The 26098-nt window shown below is 44.0% G+C and overlaps 6 protein-coding genes and 1 long non-coding RNA gene across 8 annotated transcripts in view; 4 read left to right on the top strand and 3 right to left on the bottom strand.

Annotated features, from left to right (window-relative positions):
- Window positions 1–11833, bottom strand: part of LOC135387741 (centrosomal protein of 97 kDa-like) — a 69433-nt gene extending 57600 nt beyond the window's left edge. The window contains exons 1-9 of the mRNA XM_064616839.1: window positions 11821–11833; window positions 10649–10791; window positions 10475–10577; window positions 9784–9839; window positions 9556–9657; window positions 8133–8246; window positions 7982–8064; window positions 3509–3592; window positions 2805–2919 (exon numbers count right to left, since the gene is read on the bottom strand). Coding sequence (XP_064472909.1) covers window positions 2805–2919; window positions 3509–3592; window positions 7982–8064; window positions 8133–8246; window positions 9556–9657; window positions 9784–9839; window positions 10475–10577; window positions 10649–10791; window positions 11821–11833 — 813 coding nt within the window. The remainder of the gene's footprint in view (window positions 1–2804; window positions 2920–3508; window positions 3593–7981; window positions 8065–8132; window positions 8247–9555; window positions 9658–9783; window positions 9840–10474; window positions 10578–10648; window positions 10792–11820) is intronic.
- LOC135389926 (uncharacterized) lies at window positions 143–1541 on the top strand. Its single transcript, XM_064619977.1, has one exon. It carries the CDS (start codon window positions 223–225, stop codon window positions 859–861), a length of 639 nt encoding a protein of 212 aa, XP_064476047.1. The 5' UTR covers window positions 143–222; the 3' UTR covers window positions 862–1541.
- A 125-nt stretch (window positions 11834–11958) lies between the features above and the next one.
- On the top strand, window positions 11959–14671 carry LOC135388124 (large ribosomal subunit protein eL24-like). Its single transcript, XM_064617469.1, has 4 exons — window positions 11959–12060; window positions 12179–12254; window positions 12720–13025; window positions 14561–14671. Exons 1-4 carry the CDS (start codon window positions 12056–12058, stop codon window positions 14636–14638), a joined length of 465 nt encoding a protein of 154 aa, XP_064473539.1. The 5' UTR covers window positions 11959–12055; the 3' UTR covers window positions 14639–14671.
- A 388-nt stretch (window positions 14672–15059) lies between these two features.
- On the bottom strand, window positions 15060–18379 carry LOC135388121 (lambda-crystallin-like). The gene is made up of 6 exons (XM_064617466.1): window positions 18234–18379; window positions 17258–17492; window positions 17034–17195; window positions 15709–15903; window positions 15533–15638; window positions 15060–15453 (listed from the first exon to the last, which is right to left on the bottom strand). Exons 1-6 carry the CDS (start codon window positions 18263–18265, stop codon window positions 15233–15235), a joined length of 951 nt encoding a protein of 316 aa, XP_064473536.1. The 5' UTR covers window positions 18266–18379; the 3' UTR covers window positions 15060–15232.
- Window positions 17965–20408, top strand: LOC135388125 (uncharacterized). The gene is made up of 2 exons (XR_010421287.1): window positions 17965–18430; window positions 19889–20408. It is a non-coding gene; the product is annotated as an uncharacterized LOC135388125 (long non-coding RNA).
- LOC135388122 (coelomocyte uptake defective protein 15-like) lies at window positions 19080–23934 on the bottom strand. 2 transcript variants are annotated; one of them, XM_064617467.1, is made up of 6 exons: window positions 23475–23934; window positions 23271–23388; window positions 22253–22359; window positions 22032–22163; window positions 20632–20794; window positions 19080–19498 (listed from the first exon to the last, which is right to left on the bottom strand). In XM_064617467.1, exons 1-6 carry the CDS (start codon window positions 23781–23783, stop codon window positions 19383–19385), a joined length of 945 nt encoding a protein of 314 aa, XP_064473537.1. In that variant the 5' UTR covers window positions 23784–23934; the 3' UTR covers window positions 19080–19382. The 2 variants fall into 2 exon arrangements, 1 of the variants encoding a protein (XP_064473537.1); XR_010421286.1 differs by having other exon boundaries at window positions 19411–19498; window positions 20394–20794.
- Window positions 23935–24189: 255 nt separating this feature from the next.
- Window positions 24190–25978, top strand: LOC135389927 (protein DGCR6-like). The gene is made up of 5 exons (XM_064619978.1): window positions 24190–24457; window positions 24531–24691; window positions 24768–24874; window positions 24949–25020; window positions 25720–25978. Exons 1-5 carry the CDS (start codon window positions 24198–24200, stop codon window positions 25843–25845), a joined length of 726 nt encoding a protein of 241 aa, XP_064476048.1. The 5' UTR covers window positions 24190–24197; the 3' UTR covers window positions 25846–25978.
- The last annotated feature ends 120 nt before the right edge of the window (window positions 25979–26098 follow it).

Genomic DNA, 26098 nt, shown 5'->3' on the forward strand with positions numbered 1-26098 from the left:
AAAAACGTGAAACAAAATTTAAACTCCCGATCCCGCCGCGATGCAGCTTTCGCAAAATCCAGTTTCCGATAAAAATCGCGTCACCAGCGAGATATTTTCCACCCAAAGTTCGTCTGCTACGTTTTCACGCCTCTTCACCTAGCGGCGACCAACTGAAGCGAGGCAGGTCGGTCTTTTACCCCGTTTTTCGCGCACGGCGCGTCCGTCTCCTGGTCCAAAACGATGACGCCGGTGAAGACAAAAGGCAAATACGACGCAGGTTTCAAACTCCGAGTGATTCACTTCGCCGAACGTTTCAGCAACCGTGCAGCTGGCTCGAAATTTGGCCTCAACGAGTCCACGATCCGAGGCTGGCGTAAAGTGAAGAACAGCACGTCCGCCGCTCCGCTCCAACAGTCATGCCACGGTGACGACTTCAAACTCGCCCACGGCGTTGCACCGGTATTCGCTGCGGCCACGCCGAAGTCACCCCCAACCCCGGTGGTCGCTAAGGAGTTCAGTTACACGCCTGAACGTCAAGCGAGCCCTGGAAGGGACGTCGCGAGCGACGCATTTTTATACCGGAAGAAACAAGTGCGCGAACGCGCCACGAGTTCGTCTCGAAGGAGTACCACTCCGTCGCCTCAGACTTTCCTCAAAACGCATCGGCGACCCAAACAGAGGGTCTTCGTCGGACGATCGGAGTATAGCAACTTTCCCGAAGTCGCCATCCCGTTCACGGTGATCGCGGAGAAGGCGATCAGGGCTTTGTATCGAGGCCCCGAGGTGGTGACGACGTCAGCGTCACGAATGACCAACAGAGAGGCCTTCGCCGGTCTGCTGGGACTGCGGCCCATCACGCTACACGATGACGGATCGTAGGCATACTATGCATTTACTTAGAAGCAATATTCCTGTGGTATGAAATGAACTTTTATCTAACTGTTATCGATAGGGTGGTTCTGCTGACGGCGAGATTTAATCTCGCGCAGAACTCGATTCTTTTTTAAACGACGACGTGCCTTGCTGTGCCATTACAAAGCAACTGTGGTTTTGCTACATGTGATTTAGTTTATCTGTGGACTATGCAAGGGACTACTGCAACTATGCAAGACTATCCAGAGGACTGTGGCCAAATGAGAGATGGTGCTGATGCTTCAGCACAAACTATACTTCCTTTTTTTTTTTGCATCATTTACCCAGCACGCACAGATTTATCTTTCAATACCTGCTAGTTTAGCACGCGTGCTGATCAATGATAGACCTTTCGAGTCACAAACGGCCACAGCTGGCTACAGAGCCTCAGAACTACGGAGAAAACCGCACCTGGCCACAATGTTATTTTAACTTCTTGCATATTTTTCTTGGACGGTTTCTTCTTTTTACACTTGCCAGAAGAGCTTGCTCAAAGTACAGAGATATTTTTTACAACAGAATAACCTCATCATAGGGAATGCCTTATATACACGCAAGCATGTACTACTTACTCTACGAAGTTGTAACAAACATTTTTGGTCTAGTATAACGGAGTTACCGAATAAAGTGGTGGTGTACTGTTCAAAGGGGCCCATGTGCATGACGTCAGTCGTCGACGCGTTTCCAACGTGTCTATTTTGCATAGGCTAATGCTGTTCTGGTTTTTGGGAAGCGTAGTTTATAAGACGTTGACTCCTGAAATTCTGTACCAAGAGCATGTTGTGCTTCGAGTACGAATTTACAGCCAAAATTTGTGGAACTGGTCAGCACAGTCCATACTGTTGTGCTTCCTGTATTTATAGGGCACATCTTAACCCAAAATATATATGGCTTTAGTTAATAGTTTTGAAGTGACACCTGGTACTTAGTAGTACTTCTTACAGCCCCAAAAGATCTAGCGATGTTGAGACAGTAACACGCTACGACAGTATGTCTCTGCGCATGAGAGGAAGAAAACGTTGGAGAAAGCACGTCTGACAAACGTCTATCCACTCAGAAAGCAGCAATAAGGGGGTATTTGTGGGCGGGCCACAACACTACAATGAAAATGATGGAGCAAGTACCTTATTTGAGAGCGATCCAATGAGACCGTTCTACATGCACGAGGGAAAAGCTGAGGGACCGCAAGGCTGACCTACTTTCATAGCATATTGCTCTTGTACCACCTAGTAGGAGAAGGGCCTTATATTTGTAAAACTGTTTGCTCCTAAGCTGCACCCTTCTATGTTGCACTGTATGGCGCTACGACATTAGTATTGTACGTATTAGTATTGTAGTATAGTACGACAATTTTGCATGGTCCTCTACTCTCCCAAAACTCTCTCAACTCAAAAGACTCCTATAGTACTTGGACCCCCTTGCCCCTCTCGTACACTACCAAGACCCCCCCCCCCCCCCCCCCCCTCCCCCAAAGAGCCTGCCATTTCCCAGGACAAAGCAGCTAGCATTTGTTGCAGATGCAAATATTCAGCCATAAAGTACACATAGGGTACCTCGTTTTCAGGTGAAACCTGATTTTTCATGGTAGTCCCCCCCCCGATCAAGTTTTCAAGAAATTGGGTAAACCCTGATATCTACCTGAAATCCCTGCAGTTCTTCAACTTGTCGTTCTCAGTAGACCGTCGGAAAAGTTAATCATAATATCAGCAAGGAGAGCTATTTGTATGGCACTACTATGCACTACTATGGTACTATTATTTGTGCTGCTTTTACGTGCTCCTACATATGCTCCGATTTCTCCCCGCATTCTCGTGTGTAAAGTGCACCCGATCTTCCCTCCTGAATTTGAAAAATCATAAAACCCAAAAAATGAAGAACACAAGGTACACGCATCCTAAGGCGATCCTCACCTGGTCAGCCGTGGTCATGGGACAGACCTGGGACAGGTATTCCACCAGAGCAAGGTGGTCTCCCAGGTGGAAGCAACGTCCCTTTCCTTGGCTGTACAGCCACTCTGCTTTCAAGCTGTCACAAATTATTTCCATCAGCCGCTTTCATTAAACTCGAAAGTGATGCGTCGTAACCACAACCTACTAGATCATAACAATAATAATTAATAATTGAGGGTTTATGTCGTGAGACAACGGAGACCATGAGCGACGCCACAGCGGTCGGTCTGTGGATTACTTTTGCCTACCTGAAGGTTCTTTAACGTGCGATGAAAGCTCACCACACGGCACCCCGTATTTAACGTCCCTTAGATCATAACGAGAGAGCGAGATCTACATTGTGACTGGACAGTGGAAATTTCAATTTTGAACGCACAGGAGCGGACGTACAACTACCGTAGCAGATGACAGCTGCAGCTCCCACGAAAACGCGTAGAACGATGACGATAATCAACTTTAGAATGAAACATCTCCCGTGGGACATCTACCGCTACTAACGTAAGCTGAAATACGAAGTATTGCAGAAATTGCGGGAGCAATAACCGAACCGATGAGTGGCGCCACCGCTAGCTTCCAAATGCGGCGCTGGGAAGGGGGTGCCTATGACATGGTCGTTATAACCTAGTAGGTCCGTGATCGTGACGACTCGTCAAGACGGCCCTCACCTCTCCCGCTGGGTGACCACGAAGTCGTCGAGGACTCGCAGCCCCAAGCACCAGTTGATCACGTACGGACGGTAGTCAAAACCACTGATTGACGTTTGTGTCAAGGTATAATGGCATTACTAAGCATTAGAAAGCATGAACACTGTTAACACATTTGTCTAGCGAGGCAGAGCGCAAAATTCTAAGGATTGACGGGGACACTCCCTATGGGCTGTGATTGGCTCGAAAGTTGTGTTTGGTTCACGTTTGCGTTCGGATGCACAAGCTGCGGTTTTCAAGCACGGTATTTTTTTTTTCTTCTCAATAATAGCAAAAAAAAAAATCTTGCAAGTAGTACAGACCTAGATCAAGTAGGAGTTTTTAGAAAGATGAGCTGTAAGTATGGAAGTGCTGGCCAACTGGTGGAAATCTAGCGGAGAACAATGAGGTACGAGGCACGTACGCAGAATATGTTAGGCCTAACTTACTTTCTAGTAACGAGAAAAATATTTAAAACTGCCACCCCTGTGGGCTTCCAATGACCTCTGCAAACATTGTGCACTTGCAGGCATGATCAGCGGGGTAGTGTCGCTCCAGTATGTGTTCTGCTGCTGGTTCTCAAGTGTGAGATGCACACTTGTTGTTCTAACTTTGTAAATATGTCACTTCATGTATCTCACTGTTCAAGAAAATAACAGAATGTGCCATTGGCAAATAGAGCTACTCTGAAGCACTATTACTCCAATAACAGGAAAAAAAAAAAAAACATATCCCACAGCACTGAAGTGTCTACGTATGACATGCCTTATTTGTATGGTATATAATGCATAGAACCTGAAGTTTCAGTGTTTAACCTGTTTTCATCCCCCCAAGTTTATAAAAAATATATTTCCTGGAAACTTCAGGCTCTAATTATGCATGTGGCACACTACTTGAGACAACATTGTAATTTCTGTTATTTTTGGCAAAGCAAAAGATACTTCCAGTGAAGTAATTTTTCAGGTGCGCTAAACATAGCACCAACAAATATAGTTTGGAGACTCGCCATTTAAAGGTGGTTCAAAAAGAACTAGGATGTCTGCAGGAAAATATATACATTGTAAAGCGATAAAAACCCCAGTGCAGCAGACACAAAAGGACGAGACGGATACAAGGAGGACTGAACTGACAAACAAACTTTAATCCACCAGGCACACGCTTATGTACAGTATGTACGGTACCCACTGCACTGGGGTTTTTATCGCCTTTAAAATGTACGACCAAACAGCCCGGTTTTTATAGCTTTTTAAATATATACACAGTGATGGCCACTAACTACTTCTACAGTAGTTTAACTATAACTACTAACTACTTAATGATGGAGTAGTTTAACTAGTAGTTCAACTACTTTTCAGGGGAGATAGTTAAAACTACTTCTTTAATTACTGCAATGTATTTTAACTACATCTATAACTACTTAACGTTGTCCATCATCACCAATCCCATTCTATAGTGTTCTTGGACACCTAAATATGAATCACAAGCAGTGATAAAAGTGAAGATTTAGTACACATGCACAGCACAATTGTTCTGCACCTCCATTCTCATCAAACAAGTAGCTCTCAAGGTAAAAGTCTGAAGCACAATTGTGCCGTAAAGCTTGCGGCAAAATCGGAAGTAGTTGGCACCTGCAGTAACCTAACTACTGTAGTTAACTACTCGAAATAGTAGTTTAACTAGTAGTTGCCACTACATTTCTGCAAGTAGTTGATAACTACTTTTTAACTACAATCAGGTAGTTTAACTACATGTAGTTAACTACTGGCCATCACTGTATATACATTACACACACAAACAGGTAACTATCATGAGGGTGATGATATATGCAGAGTTTGTCTAGTTCCATTTGCACTCGAAGACTGGTGTCAACAGCTAGGACCACTAACGACAGCAATAAATGTGTGAAAATTTCATCCCTCTAAATCCTGAGCATGATACTGAGAGGAGCATCTCTGGTGCTTTGACCTCTCACAAAGACACAGAATAATATGTTGGGTGCTGTTTTGTTGGCTAGAAATTTGGATTGGATTGGATGCATCTATGAAGAGTCATTCTCTGTGGCTGTAATACAGATGAGGGCATTTTGTCTCTGGCGCAATTACGATAAGAATGTGCTGCATAGGAACACTGAGAATAATCAACTAGCACTGATGAACAAAAGACATGGCACACACTCTTAAAAGAGCGATGAGGCCATAGTGAACATGGCGCAAAACCCTGTCCCCAGGGAAACGCAACAGAATTTTTTGTTTCCGTTGCCACCTACCGTTACTGGCCCATATTTGTTTCTGTTTCTGTTACCACCGTCGTTGGTTTTCGTTTCCATGAGGCTTCCGTTTTGGGTTCCGGTACTACCCCTCTCTCGGGTTTGTTGTATCCCCTCCTTATTTCTTTTTTTTTCAAGCCTTGAGACCGTCACGAAATTAATATCTCTACGTAAAACGTACCATCTGTAATATATTTCGGACACAACATGGAACATTTATTCAAAAATATAGTACGCCGTTTCTTTGAATACTAGCTAACAGATGAACATGGTTTTTACGAATACTGCACACGCTTACGACTTGCAAATCACCATGAGCGAAAGCAACTGTGATTCCTCTGTTTACTGCATGCTATTACTAACATATTCCTGTTTGATAGTTTTATTTTATTTTTTATACACATTTTATAGTTGATTCTAGCTTTGCTTCCTGATTTATTCAGACTGTGCGATATCCATTTCTGTTACCGTTACTGGCTATATTTTTGGTATAAAACTGTTACCGTTTCTGTTACGTTTCCCTGCCTCTCCCATTTGTCACAATGCAGGGAGTTCCACTGCAAAATAGTTTCACTGTTTGGTGTATTGTCACCGTGCAATCAAATTTACAAAAACTGTCAGTGCGCGAAATGTGCTATTCATCTTTGTTTATTTCTTCTTCTTTCGTGCTGCTCAAGTTATACCCACTAGAGCGGCGCCAGTGTACATCACGGCTCACACGCCAGGGGAGCTTTTTTAAATTCTGTGTTAGCGTCACGAAGCGACAGTGGCTATGAGCGGCGTAGAGATGTGGACAGATGGAGAGAGGACAGCAGGAAGGAGTCGGGGACAGGGGGGGGGGGGGTTAGTATGCGTCCTGGGCCTACTTCAGGGGGAACAGTGCCGACATTCGTCTGGAAAGTCTTCGGGAAACCCAGGGAAAACCTCAGACAGCACAGCCTGTGGTAGGATTCGAACCCACTACCTCCCAGTCTTCAGCATGACCTTGGCTACCACCAACAAGCGGGACGCCTTAACCCGCTCAGCCATGCCGCTGGTGCCAGGGGAATAGGCTGCGTCACAACATTTTCTCATTCTACGGCACAGTGTTTCCAGGAGTGGAGGATTTTTTAAAGGTGTGTGGAACGGAGACCTCTCTCTCGCGCGCTGCGGGTTCGCTGCGCCCGTCATTCTTCCGCGGCAGCTCATTTGATTTGTTTTGATTTGATTTGTCCAAGAATAAAAAATTTTGGCGGTCATCTCGGTGCTCCTTTGATCGTATTTTTTAGTCCCGTCACACGTGTTCTTATGCAGCATGTTCTCACTTTAATTGGCCACGAGATATCAAGCAGTGCCCTTCGAAGCTTTGATTGAGGCAAAGGCCCTAGGTCACAAGTAGAGCCTGAAGTTTTAGGGTTTAACCCAATTCTTCCCCCGAATTTGCACCCCAAACTGAAGGTTACCTCTTTAGGGTGAAACCCGATTTTTACCCGGCAAATTGCCCTCATTGAGATGTCTGTAGGAATGCATACTAACTTGTTTGGCAGCAAACGCAGTTACACCACCATTTGTACCGAACCAGTTCAGTTAGTTTGAGTAACTGAGCTAGATTTCTCCCCGAATTTAGCGTACTGGAAGTTTCTCCACATGAATTTACATGAATTTAGAGCACATGTTTATTTACCCGATTTTAGAAAAAAATATTTCACGAAAACTTCAGGCTCTACTCATAAGTAGGGCCTGACTTTTTGGGGTTAGACCCGATTACGCCCGATATTCCCCCCCCCCCCCCCCCGATTTAAATGAGCAAAAACGGGGTTTGACCTGATATTTTCCCGGAAACTGCTGGACAAGGGGGGATCCGAAATCATCACAACTGACACAGAACTTTGTTGACTGTGTCGTAAATGCATAATTATGCTCGTACAAACTGTCAAAACGCAGACCTTGCTGCCTCTTAGATGCATGGACTAAATATTGATGCTCTGTGTGCTGTGTATTATGCTGAGTAAACCGAAGATTTACACCTGATTCAATCTGATTCAACCAGAATTGGGTTGAATCAGGTTCAGTTCATCCCGATTACACCCTCATTATTGAAGCAAAATACAACCCAATATTTACCCCTCGATGTTGTTGGTGGAGCCCAACCTTCAAAGCCAACCTCATGCACATCGACCTTAAAGATTCCTGAACTGAGGAAAGGATACACAATGCCACCGGTCAAGGTGACGCACGGGTTTCCGCTGATGGAAAAGCTCTCCAACGATGAAAGGTGAGAGAGGAATGACACCTGATGAAAAACAAACAAAAACATACACAATATTTTAAGCAAAAGGAAGAGGGTAAGAGAGTGCTCACCTCAGTCAGGTCGGTGATCTTGTTTTCTGCAACGGAGAAGACGCAGAGCCCGCTGGGAAGATAAGCCTGTGCTTTCTGCAGTGTCGTGATTTCGTTTTTCTTCAGCAGAAGGGTCTGTTTGTAAAATCAAATGAAGTCATTTATTGTTAAATGTGGCAGAAAACACATTTGTAAAGGGAAGTCGGCCAAAAAGCAACAATACAGACGCTTGACAAGGGCACAAACCCCAAAAGGTTGCACTCAAGTACCGACAGTATCGTGAGGTACAAAGGAATACTCACAAGCATTTCACAGAGTGTGACCAATGACAATTTGATACGAAATGATTACTTAGCAATGCTAACTACATACAGACTCACAAACACACTACACGAATCATTATAAATAAGTAACACCTGTAATGCAGTTACCAAAAGATCATTTATGTTTAGACCAGCAGTATAATAAGTATTTAGGGAGAAGAGGTACCAGCGGATTGCCATGATTAGTTGTTGCCGCAGAGCCCCATAGTTTCAGAGTACTCTGCAACAACCTAAATCTGTAACCTTAACATTTTAAAACTAATTTTAAAAGTAATGTGTAACCACAATTTTTTTTTGTCCACTGTATGCGTGTAATTTTCTAAATGCTCACTGTCTGCTAAATGGCGGTGACCCGTTTTACCGTTATCCTACTTCAGCATTTTCAATCAAATTTGAGGACTCACTCGAAGGGATTAAGTGTTCCGTATCTACCAGGTATCAAAGCAAAATCTCAGTGGAAACGTAAGAACATTAAAGGCCCGGATAAACAATAGGAAGTGATTGAGGTACCAGCTAATGAACTGTGGTCTACATATTCAATGCACATGTTCCCAGTTGCCCTTGGAAAGCAGCTTCTTCAATACAAGCTAGGTTCTAAAAAGATACTTCTCTTGCAATCCACTGGAGCCGCACATTTGAGCGGAGGGCAACAACAAGCCAGGTCGTTATAGGCCTACGCATTGTGAGGACAGTGTGCACAAATTGCTACTTTAGTATGATTGACAGCACTCCTGAGTCATCAGGCTGACCAGGTTCTAAAGCACATACCAGCAGCTCCTTTGTATCCTAACTGGATGACAAGCATTTATAAAGCGATCGACCTGAGAAAAATAAAGCTTTTTTTAAAAATAATATCTATACTGCCAGCAAATTTCTACAACTGAGCTAGAACCATTCCTCGGTGATGGCTTCAATTAAAATTACTACAATACAAGAAAATAGAATGTGTCAGCTTTTTCTTTTTCCGTTTGTCAGTACTGGCTACATGGGGGTCATGACATGAGCATGGCTCGCTGGCTTCATTTGACTTCACATCAATGCCTTTTGCGCTGTGGTGCTAATTCGAACGATACATTCAAGTGCCTCACAGTATGAGCAATCCATTTTGAAAGCGCCCTTACCTTCAACCTCGTCAACGAGGTCAAGTCGATCAACGACGGAATGGAATTGTTTGAAAGGTCGAGATAAACGAGCGTGGTCGAGTACTGAATGTTCTGCAAGCTCTGGAAGGCAAACAATTTACGACCCGCTAAAAGTTCAGTCGGAAAGCAGAGAAGCTGAGAGAATAATGATTACTAGAGTGCAGTCGTTCCATGGGATTGCTAAAGAAAAACGACTAGGCGATGTACCTTGATCTTGTTGTTTGACAAACTGGTCCAGACAAGATGCTTCAAGTCTTTTAACCCTATAAGGAGAAGTTGAACTCATATAAATAGCGGTACATACTTAGTTATATTGTGCTGTGAGAGGGTATGATACAGGCAGCAGCAGTAGGAAGTCCTGAGGCCCATAGCAGTGCAGGTTGGATGTCTGCATCACTTATTTTTATGGGGAGTGTCTGTACTGGCATTCAAATATGCATGTCATGGCATTTAACCTAAGAGCAAGATTTCCTCACTAAATAATCCATGTAAATGGTGTAATGGACTAAATAACTCCGAACGCCAGCTATGAATACCACAAACAACTCTGTCTTCCAACCAGAGTAAGTTATACAAGACAATCGGAAATGATAAGGATTACATTTTGTTGTACTATATAACATGTTAATCTATGTTGGAATATACTGACACAGAGATTTGCCCTCAAGCCTGCAAAATTAAATTTGAAATCAAATTTTGTGCTACATAATCTAAAACCAGACCAGATTTTGAATTACGTGATACCAAACTAACACGAGTTTAAATGGCTGGGGGTGCCAATTCTTCACAAACATAGAAATGCCCATTTAAAGTGTATTAAGTGTGCAGTAGCTCCTGCACATATCTACACCCAGCTACACTGCATGTAACATGTAATTTTACATCAAGTGCAACATACCTTCAATACCAACAATGAGGTTATTGGAGAGATCCAAACTAGCAAGCTGTGATAACCGTCCTACGGAATACATCCTTGTAATTTGGTTGTTGGTCGCGGACAGCTAGATGTAACAAGAAGATGTGTCAGTGGCAATGGAAGTTTGCAACAGATTTGATATTATGCATCGAGCACCTTCTGAACGTCGATGAAGCAGTCGACATTCTCCAACTTTGTAAGCTCATTGTGGTCCAGTACGAGTTTGTGCACTCCAACCCCATCCCTCTTCTCCAACTTTTTGAGTCCACAGCTAGAGAGGTCAAGAACGTGGGGATCGTCTGCAACAGAAAGCACATAACGTAAGTTACAGCAGGCTTCTCGGGCTTTTCAGGGGAACAATTATGATAATATCTTTACCACGATACGTTCATTTCAAAGGCATAGTGTGATTGAAATGTCCGAAAATTCGCGTTTGCCATGCAAAGACAGATTTTTTCTGATGGAGTATAGTACCTGTCACTATTCCTGCTACAACGCTTGACACATATAGTACGTCACACACTATATTGACAGATCATGTAATCTTTAAAAACATATAGACGTTTATCAAGATTTCAATACGATTTATCTCATATGACCATAGCTATCTTCATAATGTCAAAGGTTGAGCAAGACTCCATTGCCCGTGGTCAAGTCGTACGAAGTCTCCGACACCGGGTATTGCATAGTATCTAATTAGACATGGCAATCGGCAACACAATCGAAAACCACTTCACGAATTCTTTCACACAAAAATACGAGAAGACTGAAGACTGCTTATTGTGGACGATAGTTGACTTGGCGCTGAGTACCATCCTCGTAAGTTTTATTTTTAAACAGTCTACGAGATCACATTGTTAGAATTTGTCATACCACACATCTGTAGAGTCAGAAATCGCCGCAAATGTAGCACATGTAATGATGCAAGTGTAAAGGAACGTCGTATTCTGCTGAGTACCTGCTTACGAGCAGCGCCAATAACGAGCTCATATATTGATTATCACTCCCTTCGTGTGAGTATCACTAATGTTGCTTGGTTCACATTGCTTGTAAGGGTACATCTACTGACATTTCGGCGTCTGAGACAACGAGACGCGGACAAAAAGCTCGAGACGTGAGATGAGCACATCCTTCGTACGGATCGATATTTCTCGTAGCGTGTCTAGAAAGTGCGACAAAAAACGTCCTGTAGCCAAAATTCACTCAAAATCGTACTGGAGGCGTGTACTACACTGCTACCCTTGATTCCGATAGGGTGTAGTGTCAAAATACACAGTATTTGTGGCTGTAAAACGATAAAATGACCCAGAAACGCCAAAAAATCGTACCAGCTTCCGCCATTTTGAAACTTCCGCCAAAAGTAGGTTCGGACTGAAGGCATTGAAGGTAATATTATTTATGAATAAAAAATTTTGCTTACAAAAATTGTTGAAAATCAGTAATCGTTCACGTGAAACAATTTACTGTGTCAGAAACAAGAACGGTATTTACCGTACAGTACTCCTGAATTCGTAAGCGCGATCCTGCCCTTTCGCCTCCGTGAAGTGAGCAAGAGCAGTGAAAATGAAGTATGTTTGAAGGAATTTTGATATCCAGTGTCATCTACTAAACTCATAACCGTACTACGCAGAACAATGGATGTGTTAATATTTCAAGGTTTTAACTGTACACTATTACGGTTTTCAGGATCGGGCTGTGCTCGTTCAGCGGTTATAAAATCTACCCCGGCCATGGGAAACGAATGGTCAAAGCAGACGGGAAGGTAAGCAGATACATTAAAATAACGATTTGTGCTTGCAAAGTTTCATGTATATCTGTATGTTTAGAGCCGGACACGTTATATTTGTGCGCGGACATGGTGTTTTTGCAGTGTGAATTTATGTATGAGCTGAGTGACGTGATTCTATGACTACAAATTGCTTTTTTCGAATGTATCGCCGCATATATCCATTGTGATATGAACAAAGCAGTAACAAGACCCCGAGTACTTTTAAGCTGGTTTTCTGTCGTGTTGTCAAACCTATTTCATGAAATTTGTTTTACACTGGCTGTGCTTCTCTCACTCAGAGGTGTGTAGTGCCATGTCTGCTATACGAGCATCAACGTATTCACACTGTCCGACACAATAGCGTGAGGAGCGAGATATAATTAACATTTGTAGAATACAGCCAATGCGTCCTTGTAGACACCTTTATCCCCTGACAGTTGCATAATTTTCTTTCTGCAGACTTTCCACTTCCTGAACGCTAAATGCGAGGCATCGCATATGATGCGCCGTAACCCGCGTAAGGTGACCTGGACGGTGTTGTACCGTCGCAAGCACAAGAAGGGTCTGGAGGAGGAGACGGCCAAGAAGAGGACTCGACGCACAGCCAAGTTCCAGAGGGCCATCGTTGGAGCTTCCCTCAACGACATCCTAGCCAAGAGAAACATGAAGCCCGAGGTGCGCAAGGCTCAGCGAGAACAGGCCATCCGTGCTGCCAAGGAGAAGCAGAGGGCCCAGAAAGTACAGAAAAAGACCACCACAGCCACCGTGAGTAGATGTTTACCTTGTTACTTGGTCGAGGAGCAGTGCACTTAGAGGTGAATGGTAGTACACTTCAGCTGTAATCTTATACAGTCGACCCCCGTTTATCCGGACATCATTTATCCGGATCCCGCGGCATCCGGACACAAGGCACGGGAACGGATTTTCCTCCATGTATTTTGTTCTCGTTTATCCGGACTTCAGCTTCCGGACTCGGACAAGAATTCCAGGGAACGAAAGTCGAAAATTCTTGTAATCCATCTTCAGTTATCCGGGCTACTGTGAGTAAGAGGAGACGCTGACCGCGCTTCGTTACCCTTTTCGCTGTGTTGGTGTTATTCCCGTCACACGTCAGGGACCTACATTCCTCTGAGGGGAGAGAACCGAGCACGATGTCCCCCTTTTCTATTTGTGTGCGTTGGGTCACGTTGACCAGTCGAGTCATTTGCAAATATCTCGAGCAACTGTCCGGTTCTAGAGGGGAAAACTCCAACCCGAGGGCCTGCTGCTTACGGCCCGTTGGCCGATGAAGACATTCCCCTAGCTGAGCTACGATCCCTGATGCAGAGGCTCACTGCGACTGCCGTAGATGATGCTGCGGTTTCTGACTACGTTGACGTTGATAAGGATGAGGACGCGTGTGCAGCTATGACTGATGACGGTGTGATTGCTGCTGTTGCCTCCGATGATGTGCAGCAAGACGGTGCCGATGACGCCAGTGAAAAACAAGGATCCGACATTGACATTTTGTGTCCGCACTGACATCCTTCGAGCAGCGCAACAGCGTGCCTCAACTCTATGCAATTAGCAAAACTTTGCAGGAATCAAGTGCCTACACCACTATGTAACAGCTGTCATTGACGAGATTTCTGTGTTTTAACTAAACCTTGCTCTGTAGGACGTTTCTATTCGGTCGTCTCATTTATCCGGATGCCCCGGTATCCGGACGATTTCGCCGGGAACGGCACCGTCCGGATAAACGGGGGTCGACTGTAATTGACGAACAGGCCCAAAACTGTTGTCTCGTTTTGCTGTCCCTCTTTAGCTGTGTAGTGATATCATTTTTCAAGTGTAGTGCAAATTCAGATGCCCCTCCTCTTTAAGGTGCTGTCTTCATTGCGTTTTTCTTCTAAACGGTAGCGTTGTGTGAACTAATATTGTTTGATTTGTACTAATTGAAACACAGACTTTCATTTGAGAGCAAGTTGTTTTTGCATTTTAGTACCCCTTTAAGTTTGCACTTATGTCAATGAAGTATACCGTTTTGACCGTGACAAAACAAAATGAACAAACAAATGCTGTCAATCATGCAAAAAAAAAGCTTCATGTTTAGTCAAGCTGATGTATTTTATCAATACCTGAACATGTCTCCTGGCTTCTAGTCTGTCTTCGCCTTAAATTCTAATAAAATCTCTCTAAATATTTAACTGAGTGCTACCTTTGTAATTAGAATATCATACTTGTAACTCTCCTTACACAGCTATCGTGTCTTCCATTATGTGTCGATGATCATCACTGAATTATCATCCTACTCTTTACAGGCACCAAAGGCTGCCCCAAAACAGAAGGCTGCCAAGCCAGTGCAAGTAAAGGCACCGCGTGTGGGTGGAAAGCGCTGAGTTGGATCATTAAAATGTCTATCTGTACAGATCCTCGGCAGTATTTTGTCTCTTGAATGAAGGGCACTTGCTGTGGTATTGTAATAGAAAATTTCTCCAGCTGCTCAGAGGAGGAGACAGGAATAGGTGAAGGATGGAAGAAGACTACCGTAACATTGTGTAATATTACCCAGCTGCCCCAGAACTAATTGTACTTCCAGATGACAGTGTATCGTTCACCAAGCCTTATCTGGATATGTGACAATTTCGACACATTGAGTCAGTGACAGCTGACAGTCGGCACACAAGCCCACACCATCTCTCTGGCTTTGGTGGCAGCTTTAGTTGTTGGGATTGTGTTTAAATCAGCCTGTGCAATTTATGTGGCACTATCATACTTATCTTTGTCATAATCTGTATAGCCATAGCGTAGTCCAGAAACTATTCTGTAAGCTTTTAATTCAGCTCTGTTATGGAAGAAAAAGGTTATCGTAGTGAGAAAAAAAAACATTAATAACACTTTCCCCTTATAAACAGCTTGTATATAATACATTGGATCGATATTCTATTATACTTTGCATTGTGATAGTGTTTAGCACAGAAAGGCACTCGACACTATTTGTGGGAGCATGATGCATCCCGCTTGAGCTTCGATAGGGCAGCAAGTTGGGAATCCCTCCATTGCCTCCACTTTGGCAGGTCTTGTAGAGGCATCTTTGCCACAAGCTCGGCATTCACTTTCTCCAAAGTTGCTCCGTCGTAGCTGGGAACAGGTCCGAACGTCTCGGAAACCTTCACGATGCCCTTGGCGTATTTGTCGCAATATTCCAGCATACCTGCAACAAATATGAGTCTCCCTTTGTCCAGCACTGCGCTATTTGTTTGTTTCATTGGTTGATTGATCGCATCCCTCACCTTGGGCGTTTAGATGCGCAGTTTCCAACGGTCCGAGGAAAGCATACCTCATCCCCAGCCCCTCGGACATGACGGTATCTACGTCTGCTGTGTCCATTACTCCATCCTATAGATGTTTTACGATAGATGAGTATACGTCACACACACACCTGTAGGGCGTCACAAAAGCTACTTACGTCAATGAGCCTCCAGCATTCGTTGAGGATGGCGTACTGAATACGGTTGAGTACAAATCCTTCGACTTCCTTCTTGAGCACGACGGGTTTCTGTCCGATGTCCAGCATTATCGCTCGCGTCCGCGAGGTCACCTGCGGATCTGTCCACGGAGCTGGGATGATTTCCACCAACGGGACGTAGTAGGGAGGGTTCACCTGGGGATACCCATTGATTATTGATTGATTGACCCGGGTGATTAATAAGAAATACTGTAGTCGTCTCTCGCAACTTTGACGTTTTGTGCATGTTCGAGGTATTCACGTATCGTAGTGCGTGTGCTAACGTAACGGAAATGTGAAACACGTGCCATTCTATCGATTTATTTGAACCACGCTAACGGTTCAGATTGGGTATTTCACATTAGCACATATTTGTATTAATCACATTTGAAAATGCACTACGATCAGAGCCGTAGCAGCGGGGGGTGCGAGAGGGGCAAGGGGCCGAAGCGCGGGCCCTGGCAAGTTGGTTGGACAGTATAAAGGGGAAATTAAGAGAATTTGAATTTAAAATCTTGGCAGTGTACATAAGCATTTTCTTTACTTTGTTAACAAAGTTTCTGACATCAACGTTCATAAGGGGGGGGGGGAGGTGCTTCACGTGGGTGTATCCCGTTTGAAACCATTAAAAATAATGTTTGAAAAATAAACGCGTAAGTACCCACTGTTAAAAATATATTTCCCAGAATATACGCTTAAAAATTAACGCACAAAAATAATCGCCGAAATATCCCCGTTTAAATAAAAACGCTAAGGAATCCACGGTTAAGGGTATGTCGTTAAAAATAAATCATTTCAGAAGCCCCCAAATCCACCCTACAGTTGCTAGAGTCATGTGGTATGGCCCAAATCAAGGTGAACTGTAAACAAGGGGCTTAAACTAACCTCACAGGACCAAACTAGCCTAAACTATCCCAAACTAACCGAAACCAAACTAAACTAACCTAACCTAACATGATCTAACCCGGCGCAAACTGCAATCAGTCCGACTCCCTGTTAGATGGTGAGGGGATTTTGAAACAGTTTATTTTTAATGATGGATTATTAAACGGTGATCTCTAAGCAGGGGTAGTAAGCGGTTTCTTTTAGGAGATATATTTTTAACCGTGTATTTTTTAAGCGGATTATTCTTGAATGTTTTATCCTTAAACATTTATTCTTAATGGTGGATTTCGGGGACACCCCCTTCACATTTGCCCTGGGCGTAAACCGGCCTCACGACGGCTCTGACAACGATAACAGTATAACACATGCAGAACTGATAAATTACAAACTAAATATATTACCGGATGTCCCACAATGACTTGCTTACGGTGCTTGAGATTGGCACTGAACTTTGACGGGGGAAAGCAGCTGCTGGAACTGCACAGGACCACGTTGTCGTCTGCTTTTTCGTCTAGCTCTTCGAATACTTTCTGCTTCAACTCGAGATTTTCGAAGACACATTCCTGTACGAGGGTGGACGATGCTTCAGTTACACCCTGGTGTTAACCATGTCCACCTGAGATACCTGAACGTGCAAGGACCCGCGGACGCAGTCAGCCAAGGAGGCAGCCTTGTGCACAAGACTGTGTTGTTCTTCCGCAGAAAGGGTTCCGCGGAGGAGGCGCTTGTCTTGCAGCGATTTGAGCTGTTTCTCGATATCGGCGAGAGCTTCATCGATTTTGGCGGGGTCGACGTCGAAGAGGGCAACGTCGTAGCCGGCGCTGGCAAACAGCATTGCCCAGCTGCGGCCAATGAGGCCGCTGGAAAGTAACGTACAGTTTTGAGTGAAGGTGAAAGTGAATCAGATAACATGAATGCAAGTGTCGTAAACCATGGGCATAGGAGAAGGGGCCATGACCCCCTCCTGTAGCTCAAAATTCACTTGTGTAAATAGTGTGCTCTGTAGTCATCCTAATGATTACTCTCAGGTGTCATGATATGAACCTCTGAACAGTCTGCAGTGTCAGTCTCCAGGAAAAGGTGTGTGTGTTTGGAGGCGGGGTGAATGCTTTGCTTCCCCTTGGAAAAAATCCTGTGAACGTCCATGTCGTAAACTGTCAGAATTCAAACTGTACATTCCACATATGTGCACGGAGTGATGTTGGTGTTGGTTTGGAAATGTCCCATAGCAGTGTAGCCACAAAAAAAAAAATTCAGGAGGCGTGCTATGGAAACTTTATACATAGGGGGAATGATTTCCCTTTCCCAAATGCGCTAACACGAGGCCGGGGAAAGGGCTACGCGACGCCACGTGATCTCCCCGGCCGCTGTTGCCCAACTTCGATTATATTACATCCGTCAAGTCATGTGCACGTTTAACTGTGGACAGCGTTGCAGAAACGTTGCCGCTGCATAAAAGCTCTCCGAATCGCGTTCCGTTGATCGTTTTCCAAAGGAAACGAAAATCACCACCGCTACAAACGAGGAAACTTAGCTGGGGAATGCACATCCCTCCCGCACGCAACTCAACTTCGAGGCGAACGAATGCATTGGTTGGTTACCTTCCGACGATGCCGATCTTCCCCTTGCTCATGTTAATTTGTGCTCCGTCAGGTGACAACGACAACAACACAGACCCGCACAGAACAGGGAGACAAGTGCACGTCTATCCGACACGATCCTGTCGCGGCGCAATGCACTCTGTTCAAGGACACTCGCGTTTTATCGCTGCGCGGGACACAGACCGTCTTGATAAGGGGTGGGTATAGTCACTGCTGCCAAAAGCTTGAAATTTCCGAGTGGACGTCTCTTTTCCTTGCACCCCGAAGCAACTGGGGCCATGAGCGGCGTAGAGACCAGTGGAGAGGAAACAGTAACAGAAATGGAACAGAAACAGAAGCATTTGGGTGACAGAGACAGACCTGTTCCTCTCCTTGTCTTTGTTTCAGTTTTAGGACGTGAGAAATCCCCGTTGCCCCAACCACCATTCTCAAATTCAAATATGTTGCTTTGAAACCAAGGTGTAGAGCATCTAGCAGTTATATGACTAATGTTTATCACTATATGATTGCCATACGCTGATATATGATTATATGTATTGAAAATCTCAAAGATGTTCTCTTTTGGCTGTTTATTACACAACAAAATTTTAATACGTATACTTGCCAAAACAACCTCGAAGCACTCCACGAAGGAGGACAGTCTCAAAGTAGCTTATGACGCTTGGCTTTGTAAGAATTCACTTACATAGCAAGTACTGAGCAGTGATCAATTATTTTGAAGAGCAACACAGAGTGGACTACTGGAAACCTGCTACAAATACCAGTCACATTTCCTGGAAACTTCCTCAATGCTTAGAAGGATGGATGCACCCAGTAAACACAAGGCGACTCAATCACTGCACAGCATTCATATATACCAAAAATATTCACAAATTTTATTTTTCATTTTAAAATGCAGCACTGTTTCTAAAATATCAGCAGTAAAAAATCTACGTGCTATACAGCGTACAAAATCCTTGTGCAGCCTATCTTCACATTATGTACATGTTTCCGCAAAAATCATGCATGCTTAAAACAAAAATCGCAGTGAAAACAATAGCAATCTGCACTGTACATCGCAACAGCCATAAATATGGAGAAAATTCGGGAGATTTTTAAAAGCAAAAACAAGTCTAGATTGTGCCCTAACTTTCTCATATTTCATGCAGGCTAAGAATTAATGCTATGAGGGTTCCCCACGACATTGTCGTAAAATGTACTTCGTCGTTTGGCCGCTGTGTTCTGGGCGCTTGACGATGTGGTACGTCTCCTCTGAAAGAGCTTCCCTGAAACAGAAAGTTACAAACCATATAATTTAAGGCAGATAATACTTATCGTATCAATTGGTCGAATCATCATTTGACCAATAGTGTGCGCTGTTCGTTTCAAAATAATTTGAACATGTAGGTACAGATCAGGGGCGGATCCAGACCCTCGGTTTGGGGGGGAGGCGGTTGCTTTGGCGGTGGCGTAATGGGGGAGGGGGAGAGGGAAATTCAATGTATAAACTGACGTCGGGGTGGGGGTGGGGGGAAGAAGAGATCCCCCCCCGGATCTGCCACTGGTACAGATATGATTGTCGAACGCCATTGCTAAAATGAAGTACTGTTCTAAAGCATGGGTTAACACAGTGGCTGTACTTTAAATATACAAAGTTGCTTTTTTATCCTCAACAGGTTTGAAAAGAGGCTACTTGAACAGCATGGGTGCTTTTTTTTTTTCTTTTGGCAGTTGAGTTACACAGCCCCGCCCCCCATGCAAGTCTGGAGAAATAATCCCAGGATATTGACATTAGTTCACCAGTACTATGACAGAGCTATTTTGTCCCTGTAGACTACAGCATGATCCATAATGGAAACAAGTGGACATCAATAAACAAAAAAAAAAGTCATAATTTATTTGCACAACTATGCCACAGGTGCGGTTAAGAGCAGAAAGTGCATAAATCTAGAGTACTGTAGTGCTAACACTAAAGGGAAGCAAAGAAACAAGCAACAAGAAATTCAATATGCAACAAATGCGTAGCAGCTCATGCAGGTACAGCGCCTGGAGGTCTGATAAACCATGCACCTTTGAGGGATAAGATTCAAGTACTTAAACTCTTAAATCTTGGGTTTATCAGATTGCATTGTTCAAATTTATTCACAAAACATGGTCAATAAAACTGAGTAATAAACGTACCATATGCAGAGGAAATGCGAGACAGCATCATTTGACAGACACAGCATAACCAACAATCAAAAACGATCCTCAAGCGAGCAACATGCATGCCATGCGCAACCAAGCGAGGATGAAGAAATGTGCAGAAATGTGCAGGCAGCGTGCGAGCAATGTTCAAGCAGCTTGCGAGCTCCCCGTCACCAGGCTCCCCAGGTGACTTCGTTGTCCTTGCGGGACTTTCTTCTGCGGTTCCACTCACGTTGTACGAGCAGCGTGTTGCGGGGGTTCACCAGGAGGAAAGCGCACACGTAGTAGAGCACGGCCAACAGCATGAAAAAGCCGGCTGTGATGTACAGGGGAAGGTTGTTGTAGTGACGCTCGGAGCACTGGTTGGCGCCCCACAGGAAGCGCGTCCGATTCATCTGGGGATACAAACGTTAGTTTGAATGGCGTGCAACGATAAGGTTTCGCGCAAAAGTAAAATCTTGTCCTCGGTCGTGGGTGAGTTACTACAAAAAAAGTAAGGATGTTGCAGCCTTGTACAGCTGCTCTTTTTTTAAAATGTAATTACTTACAGCTACGGTTACCGTGTTAAAGTAACTCAGCTACTTTATGGTTACCTTCGAAGAAAAAAAGTCGTATAAAAGTAACCCTCAAAAAAACTTTTTTCTTATAGCGTACTTATACCGTGTTATAAGTCGACATTTTCCGTGGGCCCTAACAGGACAATGTGAGTCAGTCTAAGGCCAATGTGGATGCGTATGAGAGGTGACAAAATTCGTGGAACTCCCGGTTGGAAAAAATGGCTGCGTATACTTGAAGCTTCAGTAAAGAGAAGTCACATGCTTACGGCTACCTTGGTATTCTGGCATGCAGTACAATGCTTCCGTCATGTAATAACCACATCTATGATAGCGTCCTGACCAACCCCTTTAACGCTCAGTTCTTTTTTTTTATATATAAACGTTAGTTGGTAACGTGATGAATGTTTCAGTGATGATTACTCCCTGTACTGAAGCAGAGTCAATCATTAAATTCAAGTTGAGGGACCACTAATCTCTGTTCAAGTGCTAATTGGTATTGGCAAAACTGGGCCTTTTTCGCATGATTTCTCCAAACCCTTGCCCTCACCCCAGAGCACAGACAAACCTGTACTGTATAAGATCAACTACCTTAGTGAAATAAGTACCCGAGGAAGTTGATCTTACACACTACTCTCTTCACTCTTGGCTTGGCATTCTTGGCACTCTACAATAGGTGCACTGCACACTTACAAAATACACTGTATTAAGAAAAGGCACATTAAAGCACTGTTTAACCACGGCGAGAAACCAGCTAGTATGCACTCTATCCCTTCTGCGAATGCTCTGTTAAAGTACTCCAGCAGTAAAATTTACCGAAGAGCCGCAAGAAATATGCCAGCCTTTATCGTGCAGCTCACTTGTTTTGGAATCAGTGCAACTTTAAATGCACTAACCTCTGCGTTTATTCTTTCCCGCTAATGTTAAATATTTAAAGAGAACAAATTTTCGAGACAACATATTGAGAGGTAATGCGACACCCTCAAATTTGTACGGAAAATGAAAACAACGAACTAGCTAGTAACAAGCTCCACGATTGCCGCAGAGCACATCGGTACCACTTCACTGAAATACTTACGGCCGCAACAGTATCAAAGCAGATTCCTCCATCGTCGCTCTTTCTGACAAGTGAATCGTAGAACTTATTCAACTCGTCGTACGCGCTCCTGCAGGCGACGCACACGTTAGATGCGTTTGCAGTGCGGGTATACTGAAAGACATAACATCCACTCCATTGCGTTAACTTACGCAAAAGAAACACCCCAAACTCTGCACAGACAAATGCGTTGACAATCTCACCGTGGCATTCATGCAACGAAACGTAACGTTGAGCAGGACGTTAAATTTCTGCGTGTTCTCCGAAAGTTCGTAAGTAGAATTATCCGAGACGGGTTTGTTGAAGCACTCTGCAAGGAAACGAGAACAGTATACTCAGTACTTTTAACTCGTAGCCGTGTAACAGTCAGTAGTCGAAAGGTGCACTTATGAGTCCTGTCTGACTTTTTCCACGACTTTCTTATCTGAATGCGTTTCAACGGTGTAAGACTTCAACATTGTGTTTATCCATGTGTGTGTGTGTGTGTGCTGGCCTCCACTTGATTACTTTCCGTAGTGTCCAGCCAAAACCATTCTTCCCTGCAACACACCACCTTTGACAAGATTCAAGCTCTCTATCTATTACCCATTGTTTGTGCGGAAATGTAATGGGAACTGCTTATGTGTATGTGAATACGCATCCACACTTGTTATGGGATAGTGGTCAGCTCAGCTGATTTCACAATCTTGTCAGAACCAATGTCAGAGCTAACGTGCATGTTTCAAGCAAGTATCAGTCTGGCTGTACATCCCTCAGACTTGCTTGACTGCACATGAAGTGTTATATCACATCATCTCAGAAGGGCCCGGGACCTCAAGTGTGTCACTGGTGATGGTTTAAGCAAGATTTATGAGGAGCAAAATGAAAGGGTATTCGAAAAACTTCCTTAGTCTCGAAATAATGTTGGTAAAGGTCTCGACAAAAGTTTACGGAACATGCGAGCGGTGTATTTCCTCCTCGGTGTGACACCCTACTGGCAAGCGGAAATGGGCTCGTTTACTTGTTCAGAGGGGTGAGTGAGTGCGCTGGTAGAGACACACCACAGCAGTTTTGGTATGGCTTGAATGCCAAGCCCCCCCCACCCCAACAAGCCCACTTCCGCTTGCCAATAGGGTGTCACACCGAGGAGAAAATTCACCGCTCGCGTGTTCCGTAAACTTTTGTCGGGGCCTGTCAATGTAATGTTTCAGACATGGCAGATGGTTTTAGCGTCGTACATACTATCACAGTTTGGTTTCTTCCAAAAGTCGATGACATGCGCGAATGTTTCTGAGACCACGGAAAATTTGCCAGACGAAAAAAAGTGTTGCCGACACAATTCCAGCGCATGGTCGGTTCCCTGAAAAAAGAAGACAAAAAGATAATAAATCACTGGAGCTATACGACAACCAGTTTTGCTTAGAGAAAGGCAAGTGTATCACTTACAACATTTCGAACGTAGTGAATTAAGTTTATGGCTTGACCGTACTGAACTACACAAGTTTCACACATGTTTGACGATAATGTGCTCCCAAGTGCACAGCGCTGGAAATGTGACGTTACGTTGTAAATACGGTCCAGTATAGATGAGCAATTGCGCCATATGTCGATCGAAGGACAGGTGCCTTTTTCGCACAAGTAGAAGTTATGAGTTGCGATAGATCCATGTCCATAATAGTCACTACCGCTGGAGTGGCACGCACAAAGCAACAGCACAAAAGTACAAATGGCGATATTTTTCACCGCTGTAAGCATCACTGAAGCTTAGCTGGTGCCTGCTTCAATCCGAAGACAGGATTTTGCACATTTCCACGTGTTCGAGCTCAAGAAACGCTCTGTTTCACATAAGGTGCTTTTCAAGTGTGAGCATGAACCAACAACTCGTGACCATTGCTCGACTCGACCATGTGAGCCATGTTTATGTTTAGTTGTGTATGTCATCCGCTAGGTGTGGCCGTGAAAGCCATGAAACCGATGAAAGCATAACGCATGAAGGGCACAAAGGTACACCTTTTGCGCTGACACATTTCAAAAGAAAAAGAAAAGAAGCTGTTCTCTTTCATCTTTCAAATGCAGTTTTTTTTTTTGTAGCATATGCAGTAGACTTCATCGACGTCGACATGATTATCCAATCCAATCCATCAAAAAAATTTAATTTCGATCCAACTGATGCCGTTTGTTGTGTGTCTACCTGTTGTATGTCTTCCTAGCCATTTTTTCACTGTTTTATGTGTTCTGGACAAAGTTTACTCCATCACCATGGCACATTACATGCCACAAATGAACACCTTTCCCGTGCCAAGTAGTTCAAACCAGATGGTAACCTACAGCAATGTAAACGCTGAAGAATTAGCCAAGAAGGAGCTTCTCCAGCAAAGACACTATTCGTTGTTCAGTGAGCTCCAGAAAATGGCAGCTGATTTACCTCAGTGAGTGCTGACGAGGACCACTGACACGTTATTTTGCAGTTCGTGTTCCCGATATTTATCCTCGTATTTTCAGGAAGTTTCAACAGCGTTTACCGTACGAGCTTCTGTCAACTCTGGCGCGTTCCCTGCTTGATGACACGGTCTTTGAGATCGTTCGTGGTTTGAAAGACATTCAACTCATGGACGAAAGAGCTCTATTCCAGACTAGAAAAGCAGTCTGTAACACACGACAAGGTAGCACAGGGTGATAGATTTGCTAAGAACCACGCGTAACTGCATAACAAGAATATTTTAAACTGCATGCTTGCAGAAAACATGCAACTCTTGCTGAAAAAGCAGAAAGAGCAGCGTGAAACCTTGCTGGCGGCGGGTGAGAGCACCATCATTGTGGACCTAGCACATCAGAAAGAACGAGAGGTATTATTTCAACCATGAAGGAGTGTGTCTGTGTTTCTAGGTATTTCTAGTTACAAAATAAGTTGCTACTTCAGGAGCAAGAGAAGCTGTTCCAGGAGGAGCTTAATCGAGTTGACATGAAGATCATTACCAAGCTCGACCAGTGTGTAAGTGAATCAGCTGTGGTGAGGTGTCATCTGATTTGATTGATGCCGATGCCCCAGCTTTATAGCTGTCTTTGTTCTGCACCTTGTGAACTAGTGCAAACGTTGCAAGTTCCGCAATTCGATTCAGCGGAAGTACGGCCTTTGCACGACACTCGACCATTCGATTGGAAAAAGCGCAGCGGGATTGCAGCACGAGTTCACGAACGCTGCACGTTCTCCAACGTCTGTACAACATTTCGTGCACTGTGAAGCAGACGACACGGATATGGTAGCTGTGGCTTTTGGCGATGCTTTATCATCGACCTGGAGCATACTGGCAATCAGTTTTGTTAACATGAGCCTGTTTTTACCTCTCAAGTAATTTTATAAAAATAATCATTCAGAAAATTGAGATCCAGTGTGGATGTCTGTGAGAAACTATCTGAGGCTTACACTTCCTATTCGATTGGGCTCTGTGTACTTTGCAGAAGAGCAGCACCATTTGCACTCCTTTACGCTCCCCCTTGCATTTTTTTCATGGATCGAAGACGGCTTATATGTTGCTGAAGTGCTATAACAGTAGCAGACGACGGCGACGAGTTCTTGTAGTTTCATTGTGCAGTGACGATACACTTCTTGATGAATGAAATAGAGCTTAGAGCCACATTCAGTGTCACTTCCTTGCTTCTTTAATGTCCTTTCTTATGTGGTGTGTTTCAGGTGAGTGACCAACAAGTTACTCTGGAGAAAGCGGGAGTTCCAGGATTCTTTGTGACCAATAGTCCCATGGAAATTCAACTTCAGATGTGTCTGCTGGGGTTCATCTCTCGGCTATCACGGCCCTGATCGCATGTAAAACTTAATGAATTAATTTATTCCTCCACATAAAATAGTCCTTTTGTGTTACAATCATTTTCATCCAGTGTAATATATTCACCATCCACTCAAAATGACTTAATAAATGCAAGTGCAACAAACATTTTGGCTGTTTTTTAGTTTGCTTGTTGAGGAATACACGCAATGTTGAGGAACAGCGAGAACATTGGAAACATTATATTTTTGTCATGACGCGAAACCGAAACTGTTTGAAGAGGTAGAC

This window comes from Ornithodoros turicata, chromosome 3 (genome assembly GCF_037126465.1).
Source record: "Ornithodoros turicata isolate Travis chromosome 3, ASM3712646v1, whole genome shotgun sequence".
Classification (NCBI taxonomy): Eukaryota; Metazoa; Arthropoda; class Arachnida; order Ixodida; family Argasidae; genus Ornithodoros; species Ornithodoros turicata.

Bases quoted from the DNA above. Each gene is read 5' to 3' on its own strand.
- LOC135388121 (XM_064617466.1), bottom strand. From the start codon at position 18,265: ATGAGCAAGGGGAAGATCGGCATCGTCGGAAG. The intron at 17,493-18,233 runs GTAACCAACCAA...GTTACTTTCCAG, and splicing joins AAGATCGGCATCGTCGGAAG to CGGCCTCATTGGCCGCAGCT. The intron at 15,904-17,033 runs GTAATATATTTA...GGGTATCCCCAG, and splicing joins AAGTCATTGTGGGACATCCG to GTGAACCCTCCCTACTACGT.
- LOC135389926 (XM_064619977.1), top strand. From the start codon at position 223: ATGACGCCGGTGAAGACAAAAGGCAAATACGACGCAGGTTTCAAACTC.
- LOC135389927 (XM_064619978.1), top strand. From the start codon at position 24,198: ATGCCGTTTGTTGTGTGTCTACCTGTTGTATGTCTTCCTAGCCATTTT. The intron at 24,458-24,530 runs GTGAGTGCTGAC...TCGTATTTTCAG, and splicing joins ATGGCAGCTGATTTACCTCA to GAAGTTTCAACAGCGTTTAC. The intron at 24,692-24,767 runs GTAGCACAGGGT...GCATGCTTGCAG, and splicing joins AGTCTGTAACACACGACAAG to AAAACATGCAACTCTTGCTG.
- LOC135388124 (XM_064617469.1), top strand. The intron at 12,255-12,719 runs GTAAGCAGATAC...TTCTTTCTGCAG, and splicing joins TGGTCAAAGCAGACGGGAAG to ACTTTCCACTTCCTGAACGC. The intron at 13,026-14,560 runs GTGAGTAGATGT...TACTCTTTACAG, and splicing joins AAAAGACCACCACAGCCACC to GCACCAAAGGCTGCCCCAAA.
- LOC135388122 (XM_064617467.1), bottom strand. From the start codon at position 23,783: ATGCTTACAGCGGTGAAAAATATCGCCATTTGTACTTTTGTGCTGTTG. The intron at 22,360-23,270 runs GTATGTACGACG...GTTTCCTTGCAG, and splicing joins GAAGAAACCAAACTGTGATA to AGTGCTTCAACAAACCCGTC. The intron at 20,795-22,031 runs GTAAGTATTTCA...TTGTATCCCCAG, and splicing joins GCTTTGATACTGTTGCGGCC to ATGAATCGGACGCGCTTCCT.